Below are 15222 nucleotides of genomic sequence, written 5' to 3' on the forward strand. Positions count from 1 at the left end.
AAAATATATTTCCTTACTTTTTGAATTTTTTATTTGTGAACGCAAATAAATGTATTCATTTTTTTCAGGGAGGGTGGGATTTATTTTCGTAATTTAAAATATTTTTAAGTGCCATTCAATTTTTTTTAACGTTGGTTTTGTGTCGTAATTGATAAATTTTCTGAATATTTGTTTAATGTTGCCATGCGAAAAGCAATTATTACTGGCCTCTTAAAATGGTGGCGTCAGCCATGTTTTGTGACGTCACAATCTCAAAATGATTCGTGGGAAGATGTCGGCGTGTTGAGCGGGTTGCTGTTGGAAGTGTGAACGGTTTTTACAATATATGTGATAGCATAAGCAAATTTATAGACTTATCAAATATTATTTTAAACAACCATGGCGCTACGCTTTGGGAATAAAAAAGACTTAATGATAGCGGGGAGGTATCGCATAGTTCGCAAAATCGGTAGTGGTTCATTTGGTGACATTTATTTGGGCATCAATATTACAAATGGAGAGGTAATGCAATTTGATTTTAAAGCATTCTACAGTGTTATTATATTGTGTTCGTACGAAAAATGTTCTTGTGATCGAATTTCTAATTGGTGGAAAGTGTTGTGCATATGTTCGAAACGGGGCGCTTAAAAATATCCTCGATGGCTATGAAACTGTGTTTCAGTTGGCGGCCATATTTTATCAATCCCTCGCTATTTCTTTTGTGCATCGAGACCGATTATATTTCAAAGTGGAAGTAACTTATACTGAATGAAAATGCAGAAAAACAAATCAGATTCCCTGGTTCTGTCCGTGATAGAATCATTTGTTACGCCTTTTATGTATATAATTGAGATGTATTGCGACATTGTATTGTCACTTACAGAAGAACAGTTATGTTTCCAACTGGACTTATGAGTCGTCCCTACAGCGGGTGCAATTATTTATTTTTACCTTCTATGTATCGATTATGATTTAAGGACTTCTTTAATTTGTATTTTCCTTGAGAAATAACCTTATAACAACGTTTGTGGGTATTGAAACTGCTCATTTTCACAATACCTGTCCTTCAGAAAATGATGCTTGTGTCCTGGACTTCTATCTTATCTCTTATAATAAATAACGTAAATTCAGACATTTTATATTTAATTATGAAAAGTGGTATTACGCGTTTCTTTGCTATAAACAAATAATTATAGGTTTTTTCTTAACTTGCTCAGCATTCACATAAAATACTTAAATTTCTATGTTTGATTCATGGAGAATATTTCCATAAAAATTTTCGTCGTATTTTTTATTTATTTCAAATCATATAAATTGGCATGTGAAACACAGATTTCCTATTGTCAGGTATTTCGAATCTCAAAGGAAACGCCTTTTTATTTTAGTAATAAAATATGAAAAGTGCAGTTACTCACATTCTGATCAAAAAACACCCAAAGAGCTTTATCTGTCTTCAAAAAAATATTCACCTGTCTTATGTAAAGGTTGTCATTGTCCTTTTTATCAATATAAGTGAAAGATATACATTTGAATTGAAACTAATACTTATCAATACAGTGTGACAGAAATTCTTCTGTGGTTTGCTATTTTATTTTCTGACATGTGCTTTTTTAAGTACATAATGTTGACCTTTGTCTTGTATGACCAAGATCAAAAAAGCTTCTTTGCATTTGTAAACAAACAAACTTATTTACTTAAATAATTATCAATTTATAGTGTACTTGTTTACATTGCATACCTAGTTGGCACAGAGGAATAATGATTTATATATTTTTTTAATAATATACTTATGAGCAAATCTGCCTTAACTAATAATCATGTTTAGTTATGATTTATATTGTAGGTTTACAATTAAAATCCACTATGTACAGTTTTGGTTCAAAATCTATATAAATAAAAATATTTGTTTATTCAAAATCTTAAATATCCTAAGGACGGGTTGTTCTGGAGAGTTTGAACAATTCTTCAAATTTCAAAGTTAATTTTGAAGTTCTGTTATTATTTCAGTTATGTCAAGCAACTAGCCCGTAATGATATAATAACAGAACTTGAATAGGACTTTCACAGAACCCGTAAATGAAAGTTGAAATTTGATGAATTGTTCATATTCTGCGAAACAACCCGTCCTAAGTAATATAAATTCTTCATCGATTGCTTAGAAATTTTGAACAAACATGCTTATTTTTGTAAGTGCTTTAATAATATTTTTCTTTTCTATTAATTAAAGTTCCAAAGATTTATAAAAAGGTTACTGTTTTTAAACCTACTTACTGAAAATAGGGGACCCAAACTTATTCTATACATAGATTTTAATACATTGACATTAAAATCATAGCAAACTCAAAAAACGTACTTACCAACTTTTGGCATTTGCCCTACAATATGTTGGTGCTAGTAAAATTCACTATAATATGCTGATATTAAAATTACAATTTGACTTATTTTATCAGGCACATGCAGATAAAATGAAAAACATCAAGTGCGGTGTATTTTCATCCAAAATCATTATTATTATGATTAAGGGAGATGCATATAGTTGGGTCAACAATGGCAGCAAGGTTTATAAAAACCACACAGAAACTCATAGTACAAGCGGGAAACACTGTTTCCGGACACTGTATTATAAACTATGTGGATTTTAGTTGTAAGTTGTAAGGCTGCAAAAGCAAATACTTCTTGATAATACTTGTATTATATTAATAGATCTATTAATAGCCGTGTGGACAAATCTGCCGGGTTCCCACCTTGGTGTAGCGGGTTCAACCCTTTGCTGGTTAAGTCATCCATCATTGTACAAACAATATTTTCCACTTATTTGGATGAATGTTTCAAATATTGTCTGGTTTTTCGTAACCCTGAAAAAATAATAATATCCCATTTGAATTTAGAATAGTTTTATTTGTCTACTCCACAAATGGCTGATCAAGTACTTTACTGCACTATTATTAATTTACAGTTTTAGGAGAGTATGCATATTGTGGAATAATTTGACAAACTCCGTTGTTATTCATGACCGGTTTATTCACTAAATTATCATTACATCTTGTATTGAAGAATTTAAATGATATTGGAATGTCCGAATAGTTAGACAAGTCAAAGAAAAACTTCCATACCATACATAATAGGTTATGCATTTGACTTGGAATCATAATATTGGAAATTTGATTTAGCCAACATGGCCAAAAATATTAAAAAACGTTTTTTAAATTTATTTATCAAGTGTAGTGTAGAACCAGCAATGCCATAAAATGAGTTGGAATAAAATATGCAACAAGCGAAATCACAGATCTTTATGCTGTTATTTGAACGTACAATGGTTTCCCATGAATTCTATTCTTGGTTCAAAACATAATAATAGTGCATTGGCTACAATGTCCTGAGAATGAAAATTATTTTAAGCCACAGTTGTACTTGCTCTTCTGTACTGCGTTACATACATGTCATTTTCAAGTGATATTTCATTACGTAAAAAAAATATTACTCAATTACTTGTAGTGACTTATTTTTGGGGTATTATGCCTTGTTGCGCTATCTCCGTTAGATGGACGCTGAATGCTCTCCGAAACGTTGGCTAGACGTTTTACACATCTGCCCTGATAATGGACACTGTAATGCTGTCCGAAAGGTTGGCTAAAGAAGGAAGTAGCACAACATGGCATAATTAGGATGCCGTAGTTCCAATGGTTCCAAGCAGTTGGAACTCCAATCTATTTCTGCTGTCAGTACCTTTTTAACAACTTTAGTTTAAATTTTTACCAACATTCACAGTCTACAATTGAGAATATTGTTAGAATCTCTCCAGTCTACCTGCATTAAGTTATGTTTGTAGTCAGATTTTCTTAATCTTTCTCCTAAATATTCCTGCCGTCGTAGCATTCTCAAACAATCAGAGAGCATTAGACCCACTGGCTCTGAACAGTCCGACATTTAGATATAGAATTATGTAGCAATTCAAAGGCATGCCATCCATATAGACACATAAGCACTGCCTATCCTACATTACTTGGATTAAAATAGAAATAATCCATATAAAAACGTATAAATTATTGCAAGAATAAAATCTTCACTTAATTAATAACATAAATTGACCAAAATGTGGCCAAACAAGGTCCAGTGGTTATGGTATGGAAAAAAAGCATTTATAAAATGTAAAAGAAGTTATTTTATAAATAAACTAGCTTATGTGCACCTGGCATTGCTAGAGGACTTACAAATGGCTCGGGGTAAAGTTTTGAAGTTGTGAGATCTTTTTAAGATATAGTTTTCCGTTGTAAATCATTTTGATGTACCTCATTCATGAGGTTTAGCCAGGTAAGCTGAGGTAAGCGCCCGAAAATATATTTTTTACGGCTTGATTACAAAACACTGACTTTTCTCTACTTTCTACAAATATAATATGCATTTATTAAATATATATAATCCTGGAAATATTATTATTTTGTATTTTTCTTACTGGATGTACGAAATCTTGCATAAATCTACATGAAATTCAATATCAATTGCTATTGGATCATTTGTTGACGCAATTGAAGCAATTGAGGCTTCCCATTATTGCGAATTTTTATTGAGCACTCAAATTGACAATCAATCGACGACAATCATTCATTCAATTGCTCTATCTATCGAACCCTTTGAATTCAGTTTCATAGCGGAATGAGATTTAGTTTTATTAATAGTTGCATAATATCGTGACTGTCCAGAGTTATTGAAAGTAAAATCAAAAGATTATCATCGTATTCATACACTAGATGTTTCTGCAGACGTCCACAATGCAACTGGCGAGAAAATATTGATGAGTCTATTGAAGTTCCGTCAATCACAATTCAATGCACATTGATCACCTCCGTACCCCAATAAACTTTGAATTTAAATCCTCTCTTGAGAATTTGACGTCACTCTACAACATTACTCTAGCATCATACTAAGTTCCCTAGAAAAGAGACCGATCTTGAATGGTATCAAAAGATTGCAGTTGTGATTGTCTTATGCTTGTAGTTATTTTCTCATGGTACCAAATAATACCACAGTAGTCCCTTGGTTCCATATCAAAGTAAATCACCTGTTAAGTTTGAATACCTTCGAAATCAGCCCTCTTTTGAGGTAGTTCGTATTACCATTATACCGTGCTGGGTTTCCTACAAATGGCACCATCTATAATACATTATGAAGAAATTTCAGTTGTGACCATTTTATGTATGCTTTTATTTACTTTTGCAGGAAGTGGCAATTAAAATGGAACCCGTCAGTTCGCGGCATCCACAACTTCTATACGAGAGCAAACTATACAGGGTCCTGCACGGAGCCATTGGAATACCACACATACGGTGAGCCACTAGTCTACTTCTTACCCTTTCTACCCATCGTTGGTATAGGTCTCAATCCCATCTTTCCAGTATTCCCCGACACCTGAGGTCCTAGACTGACTTGGGGACCTTGATGTTTCTCTTGGACACCCCACCATACAATAGAAGATGAATATATAAAAATATTTTTACATTCTTTATACAATGCTCTCTCGGTTTTCTGCCGCTCGATTATCCGACAACTAGTATATCAGCTATTAATTTTTATTAGTTGAAAGCACAAAATCAAGCTCTATAATTCACCGGTATTCTTATGTCAAATTCAGTAGTTCGCCGCATGCTTAGACCTAAGCGCCAAGTTTTGTACACCGGCTTAGGTTATCTAACTCTTACTTAATGAGTGCAGTTACTTCCTGCTTTCTAGCTTGCTCTCACACCCATGTTACCAACCACCGGGGTTCATTATTGTTGTTTTATAACATTTCCGTTAGTCCTTTGTGTATTCTAGCGACTTTACGGTTGTCACATGTGTTTTGACCCCCACGGTCGACTCAATTTGGTTGAGCGGTTGTATCAATCTGGTTAAGTTGAACCATGTGCAGATGGATAAGGGGGCGTGGCTATCAAGTTGAACGGTCTTACCGCCAGAGCATCCAACTGCCAACGAAGTTGAATCGTCTAGTGTGGTTAAGCGGTTGAATCATCTTTACTCAGTCTGCCTAGTGAGCCATCTTGCGTAGTTTGTGAGCATACATAACTAATTAAAAAATGACAGGTATGACTAATGACCCCTGAAGTTATAATGGATTTATTTACATTATATGAGGATTAAACTGGAGGCATGCTCCCATAGGAGCAATTGACGATATTGAACCAACCATCGCATCGTCTGTACGCAACTCGACGGTTGATACACAACAATTGAATCAACCAAATTGGGGTTTTTCGGTTCGTTTCGTTCTGCCACGTTTTTTGTTTGGATAAGTTTACACATTGGAGTCTTCTCGCAAGCGTAAATATGACACCTTAATTTTGATCCAAAAAATGGAAATTTTTGTTTGTTTTTACGATACACCTGTTTTCGTTTTTAGCATAGTTTGTATTCCCGCTTTCACAAATTGCTGGGTTTTTGGGATGACAAATTAGTAGTTGACAGAGTGTATTTTATATCGTATTTTGGGCAAGTGCCTGCCTTTGCAGTGGTCTACATCTTTTTAGGTTGTCGCTCGGAACGTGACTGTTATACAGATATGGAATATTGTTGAAAATCGAATTAGTTTTTGCATGACTACATCAACATTCTCACTTTTGCATTGTGCATAACCCAACCCCACTGTCAAAGGAATAAAGTGAAGCATGGAATATAGCATTATGGGCCTATGGCTAGAGAACTTACGGGAGATATACAGTTTCTCGTATTGAAATGTCTTCAATTATAAAGGCAGCCATAAATCATGTCTTCGCTGACTTTTTAATTTAGTGCCGCACTTGCACACCGTCAGCGGTTCCTAAATGTGCATTATTAGCATCGCCGTCAACGAGAGATTATAATAATATGCACATTTTTAATATGTGACACCGCACAAGAGTTCCAACTGTCTGAAGCTAGTGAGATTATGGCATCCCCAATTTGGGTATGTTGTGAGGCTGAATGTATTGTGAAGGGGAAAAGGAAAGTGAGAAAGTACCTGGAATTTCAGATCTGGTCACCAAACACGGCCAAAGATTTTTTTAAATCATCCATTATTTTGCAATCGGTGGTTCTTACTCCTCTTCATCATTTGCTAGTAAACTTATGTTGAAAAACCTTACACTTGCCCTAAAGTGATCAGATTGCTTGTAAAAAAAAAAAAAAATTTATGGATAAAAAAAAGAACAAAAAAGACAATATTACCAAAATTTCATAGCATAAAATAAAAATAAAACCTACACGTAACACACAAAACCAATATAAACACACATCACTCACAAACACACAAGATTATTTTCAATGTACTATTTTTTTAATTTTAAATATATTATTATGTATTTTTAATTTAATTTTAAATGAATAATTTTTCTCATTAAATGTATTATGTAGTTTATATTTTCATATTATAAAATGAAGGCCTCAGCACGGGCAAGCCACCCAGTGAGGCCTACATTACTGGAAAACTTTAATTGTAAAAAATATTGTACCTAATAAATAAATAAAAAAATAATAATAATTTGGACAGTGTATAATCAAATAAATTATTCAATGCATTTGATTTCTCACTCACTGCCGATGGCTATGCAGCTCTTGTAGAGTTTACTCGCTTTGATCATAAAATTACATATTTTCTTCCACCTATAATCCTTCTCTCCGGTTTGACCGGTACATTATTGTGAATATTTTTTGGGTTATTTAGCCCTATTGCGGTTCTTCCCTCTTTAGCCAAAGTGTCCCATCATCGGGGCAAATGTGTAGATTGTGGTGGAGTGCGTGTTTTACGTATATAGGAGGTGATGCCTTTGGCCTGCGTTAATCCTAAATCAACACGGTATACGTGATAACCTAAAAAAAAATCACGATAAAATTTCAAATCCCTGACTAGTACATTGTCCATAAAGCATTGTCTTGGTTTGGCGAAGACCTGTTACCAATTGTCTTATCTATATACATCTGAGTGATTATTTAGTCAGCTATTATTTTCATTTTTAATTCAGATTTTCATCTGAGTCACCCAGACAGGTGATTCATAAAAATCAAGATTGTTATCAGCTGACTTGCTCAGTGATGAATTAATTGTTTTTATTTAAAATATTAATGAAAGGATAACATTATATATCACAGAGTCTATATATCACACAACACTGAGCATGGAATTCACATTCGCAATAACATTTTGATCATTGCCCACTTGGTCAGTTGGCAATCAATTGCAAAAATTTTTTTAAAGTCCTATTCCAATGAACCATTTTCTTGTGCATTTATCATAAGCTGTTTGATAGCTCGGTAGGTAAGACGCTCGGCTAGTGGTAGGATGGAATGAGTTAAATACTTACAGCGAGTACTGGCTTACTCTCTTTTCAGAACAAATACTGAGAGCCTTAAATTAAAGATTAATTAAACATGTTTTACATTTTACACAATTATTGATAAACGACCTTTAATTTGGGGTAAACGGTTGTTTATCAGTTGTGTAAAATTTTAATTACATTTATTAGTAATGGGGTTAGTGATAAAGTCTATTTATGGTTTACAACTTCGTTTCAAGATGTATCTCCGATTCGATTGAAAAAATCCAAACAAGTTTTAAATTTTACACAACTGATAAACGAAGTATTTTTTTGTCTTCTCTTGGTTGGTGTTTTGATATAAGTTTTGGCAAACAAATCCCTAGTATCGATCGAATTATGACAATAAACAAGACAAAATAATAAACTGTACATAAATTCAGTAGACTTGAAAGTGGTAAAAGAAACATATGCCATGAGGGTGTGCAGTGTGCACACATACAATCTCCTTCCCCATAGCTTGACAAAAATAAATAGACTGAATATAATTAAGAAAAAACTGATGCTTTTAAGATTTGCGAGCAAAATTAAAATGTACTTTCAAAAATAATTAGATTTTTTCCATGTTGTACTTTCAAGTTAAGAAAGTGAAATATGTATATTTCCTTTAAATAACAAATAAATAAACGTATGCTTTGATATTATGCTCCTATGAGAATTATCATACGTCCTAATGCATTATCAGAAACAAAGATTACATAGCAATAATTTAATTGACTCTTCCAAGAAAGCTGACAAATCACTCCAATATAAAGTATCAGATTCAATTATAATTTTTCTACGAAGAAAGCTTTGCACACAATGCTGGGTTTGCTAGTAAATTGCATTACACATTTTTTTAAATATAATGTTATCTTTTCTTGGAAGTTAAGAATCCACATAAACAATAACATACCAATAAAATGAATTGATATCACAAATTGAAAAGTAAAAGAAAGGTTCACATTAGTCGCAACGCTGAGTTTTTAATAATATTTGGATTTTTTGTATGGCGCCGTTTTTGTGCAAAATCACCTGAGGGACGCTGTACATTTATTTGAATTTTGGTTTTGTTTTCTCGATTGAATGAATAAAAATAATCTTGGAAGTGGATATTTCCACTTCCCGAAATCCGATCGAGCTGAAACTCGTCGATGACAGTGCATTCTATCAACTTTTGGTAGCACTTATGCACACACGCATTTCTCTGAAATTGGATGACATTATGAAAATTTACAGCAATTAATATACGAAATAAATCTCAGTACCATCCAATTAGGATTCACTCATTTTAGTCAGTCCCTGGGCAAGAAGGTTCAATCCTCTAAAAAAAATGATACTATTAAATAAAAGCACTTTTTAAATGGTGATCACAATTAGTCTTTATTTTGGGTACAATCAATTTGCAAGTATGACGCCTGTTTATAGCAGTTCAACAAAAGTAATTTGCATTTATGACGCCTGTTTATAGCAGTTCAACAAAAGTAATTTGCAAGTATGACGCCTGTTTATAGCAGTTCAACAAAAGTAATTTGCATTTATGACGCCTGTTTATAGCAGTTCAACAAAAGTAATTTGCATGTATGACACCTGTTTATAGCAGTTCAACAAAAGTAATTTGCATGTATGACGCCTGTTTATAGCAGTTCAACTAAAGTAATTTGCAAGTATGACGCCTGTTTATAGCAGTTCAACAAAAGTAAGAAGATAGTGCAATACACTTCAACAAGCACTTTATTGGTTTACTGAGAAACAAGTTACATCTGTATCATTCATTTATGGGTTCACTGGGAAACAGATTACATCTGTATCATTCCTTTACGGATTCACTGGGAAACAGGTTATACTTGTATCATTCCTCCCAAAAGAACGTAATATATCCCTTAACCCTGTGTTTTACAAAAAGGGTTTCAATCATTTTCTCCCTCTGGGTTAGCTGAACTCCGAAGCAGACGGTTTACGAAGCATCTCTTGGGTCAGACCTGCCAGAGCTTCACTGAAGTAGCGCGTAGGCACAGAGAAGCAACTCGCTCTCTGGTACTGAAACATGACCTATTATAATAGGTCATCCCTTCCAGGGATCGCACCTGTAAGCTAGAGCGATAAGGTGAAAAACTAATCAAAAATTTCAAAGCAGTTAGTGTAGAACTTTCGGAGATTTTAGATTTTGAACAAACGAACTTTTACATTTTTATTTATATATAAAAATGTAAAATATTTTTTTATTAAAACATTAATTATTATTAATAACGTATGTAATTTAATCAAATGACTTATCTCTTTATCTTATCTTTGATGTATCAGTCTTTTTTAATTTGCTTACAGTAAACACAATTAATTTGAGTTTGACTCCTAAATGACACTGAAACACAATATATAATTTTATGTTAACTTCACAGTTAAATTATTATTACATAACAAGTGTTTATTGTCCTACAATAATTACGATCTGATTAGAAATCAAATCTGATTGTTAGGTCTTACATAATATCTTATCAGGGTGGTGGGTAAGTGGTATTCTCAGTATCTCCCTGGCGATTTACCATTAAAACTCGAAATTTTTGTTTCGAATGTATTTTAGATTTTTTTGGTGTCCAGATCTCAACATCCACTGTACTTTTCCTTTCCCTCTAAAACTTTTCCAGTCTCACACCATTCTTGATGCCAAAGCTCTGCTGGCTCCAGGTAGTTGTTATTGTGTATTGTAACTTAACAAAAAAATTATAGCGACTATAAACATTGTACATACAAAATATGATATTAAATATATGTATAGTAAATCGTATGTCTCAGTCCTCCTCACTAGGGTGACCTTTGCTGAGGCGAACTAAATTTATTAATTTCTGTTTTATCAGTCGTTTTTCACTAATCTCTTTCAGCCAGATTTTTATTCTTGATTTGTAATAATTAAAATTTTCTATTCACTTTATATCAGGAGGAAGGATGCTGTGGAGTTTCGTCGCAAAATAAATATAATTTCTTTGACCAAATGTGGTTTTATGACCAGGAATATTTTTTTATGTAATTAATTAATTTAACTGTAATCATTTCCAAAATTCTGCCACTGCTGACATTGCTGACAATGAATACTCCCTATTGCTTGTCCATCCCCTCAGTACTTTTAACTATTAGAAATGACATTGCTAGCTTAAAATAGTTGCGTTCACCTAGAAATTCCAGGACAGAAAAAACTGCACGCATATTTTAATACCCCGGGCTCACAGTTTGAGGGTATTTGGTGCTTCGGCGCACATACTTTCTGCTCTCAAGTAATAATGCTTACCTATTTGTATAGCGCCATTTTGTTGTCAGGGGCGCTTTTGGCGAAACTATCAGCGAAAGCCACTATTTTCGATTAATCGTTACTACGAATCGGTTTGCATTATAAATACCAACTAAATACGCTTTGGATCGTTTCGCTAGAGTAGATTTTTTTTACAAATACTTGTAATTATGAACGAATAAAAAATAACATTTTTTAAATACCTGCTATTTTATGGCCAAGATTATTTGTTACAGTTTTCCTTGATTAACTTTATTTTTCAATAAAATTATTCACTTATTTATTTTGAATTCATTGTTAACGCAATATAAACGTTGATTTTTATGATCTATATTTACCTACACATACATAATATATTAATTTAAAAAAAAAACACTTTCATCGAATTCTTATTTAATTCACGCGGTAACAATCAGTAAAAATAAAACTCTGACATAACCTCACTTTTTCAAGACGAGAATTTCACGTGCCAGCTGCTGAAATGCAAGATTTTTTTATTAGTACCAACTCGAATCCAAACTTTTACAGTCTTTATATACAATTTGTAACAAAAGCACTGTTTAACGTTTGTGAAGTGATTTCTTTAGTAAGGCTGTTAGTATGGATATATGTTTGTCTTGTGTATTCGTATTAACGAGGCTTTAGGGCCTGTTATCGTAGCAACATGCGAGTTCCCCTGTTACATGCCCCGGGTTAAACACCCCTGACTTCTCGAAAGTCATAAACTGACATAAACGTACTCTGATTGCAGCCTGCTTGCAATACTGGGAATACGTCATCGTCGGGTTTATGACTTTTTCGCGACGCGTACGTGATGCACCGCAACGATTATTGCTGCATTGTTTCATTATCAGGATAATGGTTTTACTGGCGGATCAATCACCTCCATGTCTACCATTTTGATTAACCCCTTCAGAGTTTTAGGGTCATATATGACCGGGCGTCCATTTTATAAAATTATTTTTATCTTTTTTTCTATCTATCGGAAATACGTAATTTTTTTGACGTTTGAAAAGATATGATAATTCTTTGCCTCAAATATTTATGCTGGATGCCATAAATAAAATCCTAAAAATAGCCAAAATGAAAATTTTAGAAAATATATATTTTTTACGAACGAAATTAAAGTGAAGTTACAGTTTTCTTACAAATTCCCCAAACAAAACGAATTGTTTTCGAAATAAGGCCTCAGCACGGGTAAGCCACCCAGTGAGGCCAACATTACTGATAACTCTGAAATGTTAAAAATATCGTACCGAAATAAAAAAATGTCGAGTTCTGTTTGTGACATTTTTCATGTCTGATATTAAAATTTTATTATTTAGAAAAGGTAATGTTTATTTTAAATGCGTACACCGGAAAGATAATTTTATCCTTTTTCTATAAAAGTAATTAGTCACTATAATTAATAAATCAAAGTTTAAAGCAGTTAATTAACGAAATAAATGTCTAAGTACTATCTATCCAATTAGAATTTGATTTATTTATGTGTTTGCGTTGTTGACTTCAGTCCCTGGTAAGGAAGGTTCAATCTTCAGTCAAAGCAAAGAAAATATATGTATTTTTTAAGTACAGTATTATAGTAAAATAACTTTTACGGATTGATTTATTCTTCTAATTCTTTGAAAATCTATCTATCGAAACTTCTTTCTTTCTTAATTCTTTGTGGGTTTGTTTTTTTTTTATTCAAATCTACAGTTTTATTTCGAGATTGATTGCAAATTTTGCACACTCAACTTTCAACACAAGAGGAAGGTCACTGTCTACATGAAATTTCGAACACGTATCCCCTTGTAACGCCGGGTTAAGGATTAAAAATATGGCCGTCTTTTCTTATTCTATTGACTTATAGATTTTACGAAGCTCCTTAACTCATTATGGATTTAGAACTAGTTGCACTGACCTAGAACTTCTAGACAGAAAAGCTCCGCAAATTTCAATGCGCCTCAGCTCACGGTTTCCGTGTTTTAGCTGCTTAAGAACCAACCGTCTTCTGCTTTTTGATTTTTTTAAAATTTGAAAACACAATTTATTGGTTCACTGACCGTAGCCGATGGACGGTGGTAACCTCAATATGGGGTTCTAAGCAAACATAGCTAAAACAATTTCAAACACCTTTTTGATTCTGACTCTTGGTCTTGTCAATGTGCCACTGAAAAAAAATGTTTGTCGTATGGGTAAAAATCACCTAGCTATTCATTCGGATTTTATTTGTAACCAAATATTGCTAATCAATTTCAAGCAAAGTTTAGCTTTTGGCTGATATTTTAAAAATTTTAAAAGGTTTTCCGAATTTTGATCAATTTAATTTAATCTGACTCGTAGTTAGTGGCTTCTTTCGTTGTTTTCTCGTCTTCGATAAAGCCGTTATTCACGCCCGACTAACTGTAGTCACGGACACAGATCGATACAAAACAATTATATTACCAACACTAGCCAGGCACAGCACCAGCCCTGGATAATAATAAATTTTATTGCGTCCATTTTTAATTTATAGTGGGACATGTTGTTACAACTGCTAATCGCCCAAATGGGATTGTGATAATTTGTATGGCGGTGGTTGCATCTCTTAACCCCGTTTACTCCGCCTTTGGAGCGGAAATTTTCGGCACGGTGGACTCGATCGATGGACAAGTGTACAAAGAAAACATAAAAACTCCGACAGTAAATTCAAGCTTTGGACAAAGACACTACCAATACCATGCTATAAAAGCTTTCAACAGTGTAAAACTTGAAATTAAAATTGAGGAAAATAAAAATAAATTCACACACAAAATTACAAAATGGATTAAAGAACAAAAAAGACAATATTACCAAAATGTGATAGCATAAAATAAAAATAAAACCTACCGTAACACACAAAACCAATATAAACACACATCTCTCACAAACACCCAAGATCATATTTTAAATGTATCATTTTCTCTTTAAATGTATTATGTAGATTATATTTTCGTATTATAAAATAAAGGCCTCAGCGCTGGCAAGCCACCCAGCGAGGCCAACATTACTGGAAAACTTTGAAATGTAAAAAATATTGTACCAAATAGGTAATAAATAAATACACTGTGACTTATCTTTGAGACGGAATAAGATATACTGTTCAAATTAAGATACTTTTAGTGGCATGGAACAATTGGGGTTAAGTCAAAGATATTAGAAGAACGAGATGTGCTATGAGCAGTTCATACCATGTGAAATTGTTTTGCCCAGTGTCGCCGGTTTTGTTCACCAATACTACTGCACACCTTCACTTACGCTAAGGTATCCGCACTAATACATAGAACAGATTTCTGTGCGTACACGTCCCGATAGTATTCAAAGTACCCTAATTAGGTAGTACTCCGCCTACGGTCCGGCGGACAACATAGCATATCTCGTTCTTCTAATATCTTTGGGTTAAGTTTTGGGGGTGTTGTGAGGCTGTAAGACGTGGGAGGTGAGAACGAGGAAGTAAACACAATGTATTTGGCTATTCAGGTCTAGTAACTTAACGCTGCAAAAATCATTTCACGCGCAACGTTTAATTTTGATTGGTGTTCTCTCGCTAGGACGATACTGAGAGTGTCTATAACTTTCCACCGGGATAGGAGTGCTCCTTGCTGGGGTTTTACAATCCTATCACTTCGAGTAACTTGC

General features: G+C 33.5%; 1 protein-coding gene across 7 annotated transcripts in view; it reads left to right on the forward strand.

Annotated features, from left to right (window-relative positions):
* Nucleotides 1-252: 252 nt before the first annotated feature.
* Nucleotides 253-15222, forward strand: part of LOC149411706 (casein kinase I-like) — a 78036-nt gene continuing 63066 nt past the window's right edge. For all 7 annotated transcript variants that reach the window (XR_016304807.1, XR_016304806.1, XR_016304808.1 and 4 more), the window contains exons 1-2: nt 253-501; nt 5197-5303. Coding sequence is in view for 4 of the 7 variants with exons in the window: in XM_089646848.1 (XP_089502974.1) it covers nt 379-501; nt 5197-5303 (230 nt within the window). In the remaining 3 variants the exon portion in view is untranslated. The remainder of the gene's footprint in view (nt 502-5196; nt 5304-15222) is intronic.

The sequence above is a fragment of the Hesperophylax consimilis genome, chromosome 25 (assembly GCF_061612785.1).
Source record: "Hesperophylax consimilis isolate HC1 chromosome 25, BYU_Hcon_1.0, whole genome shotgun sequence".
NCBI lineage: Eukaryota > Metazoa > Arthropoda > Insecta > Trichoptera > Limnephilidae > Hesperophylax > Hesperophylax consimilis.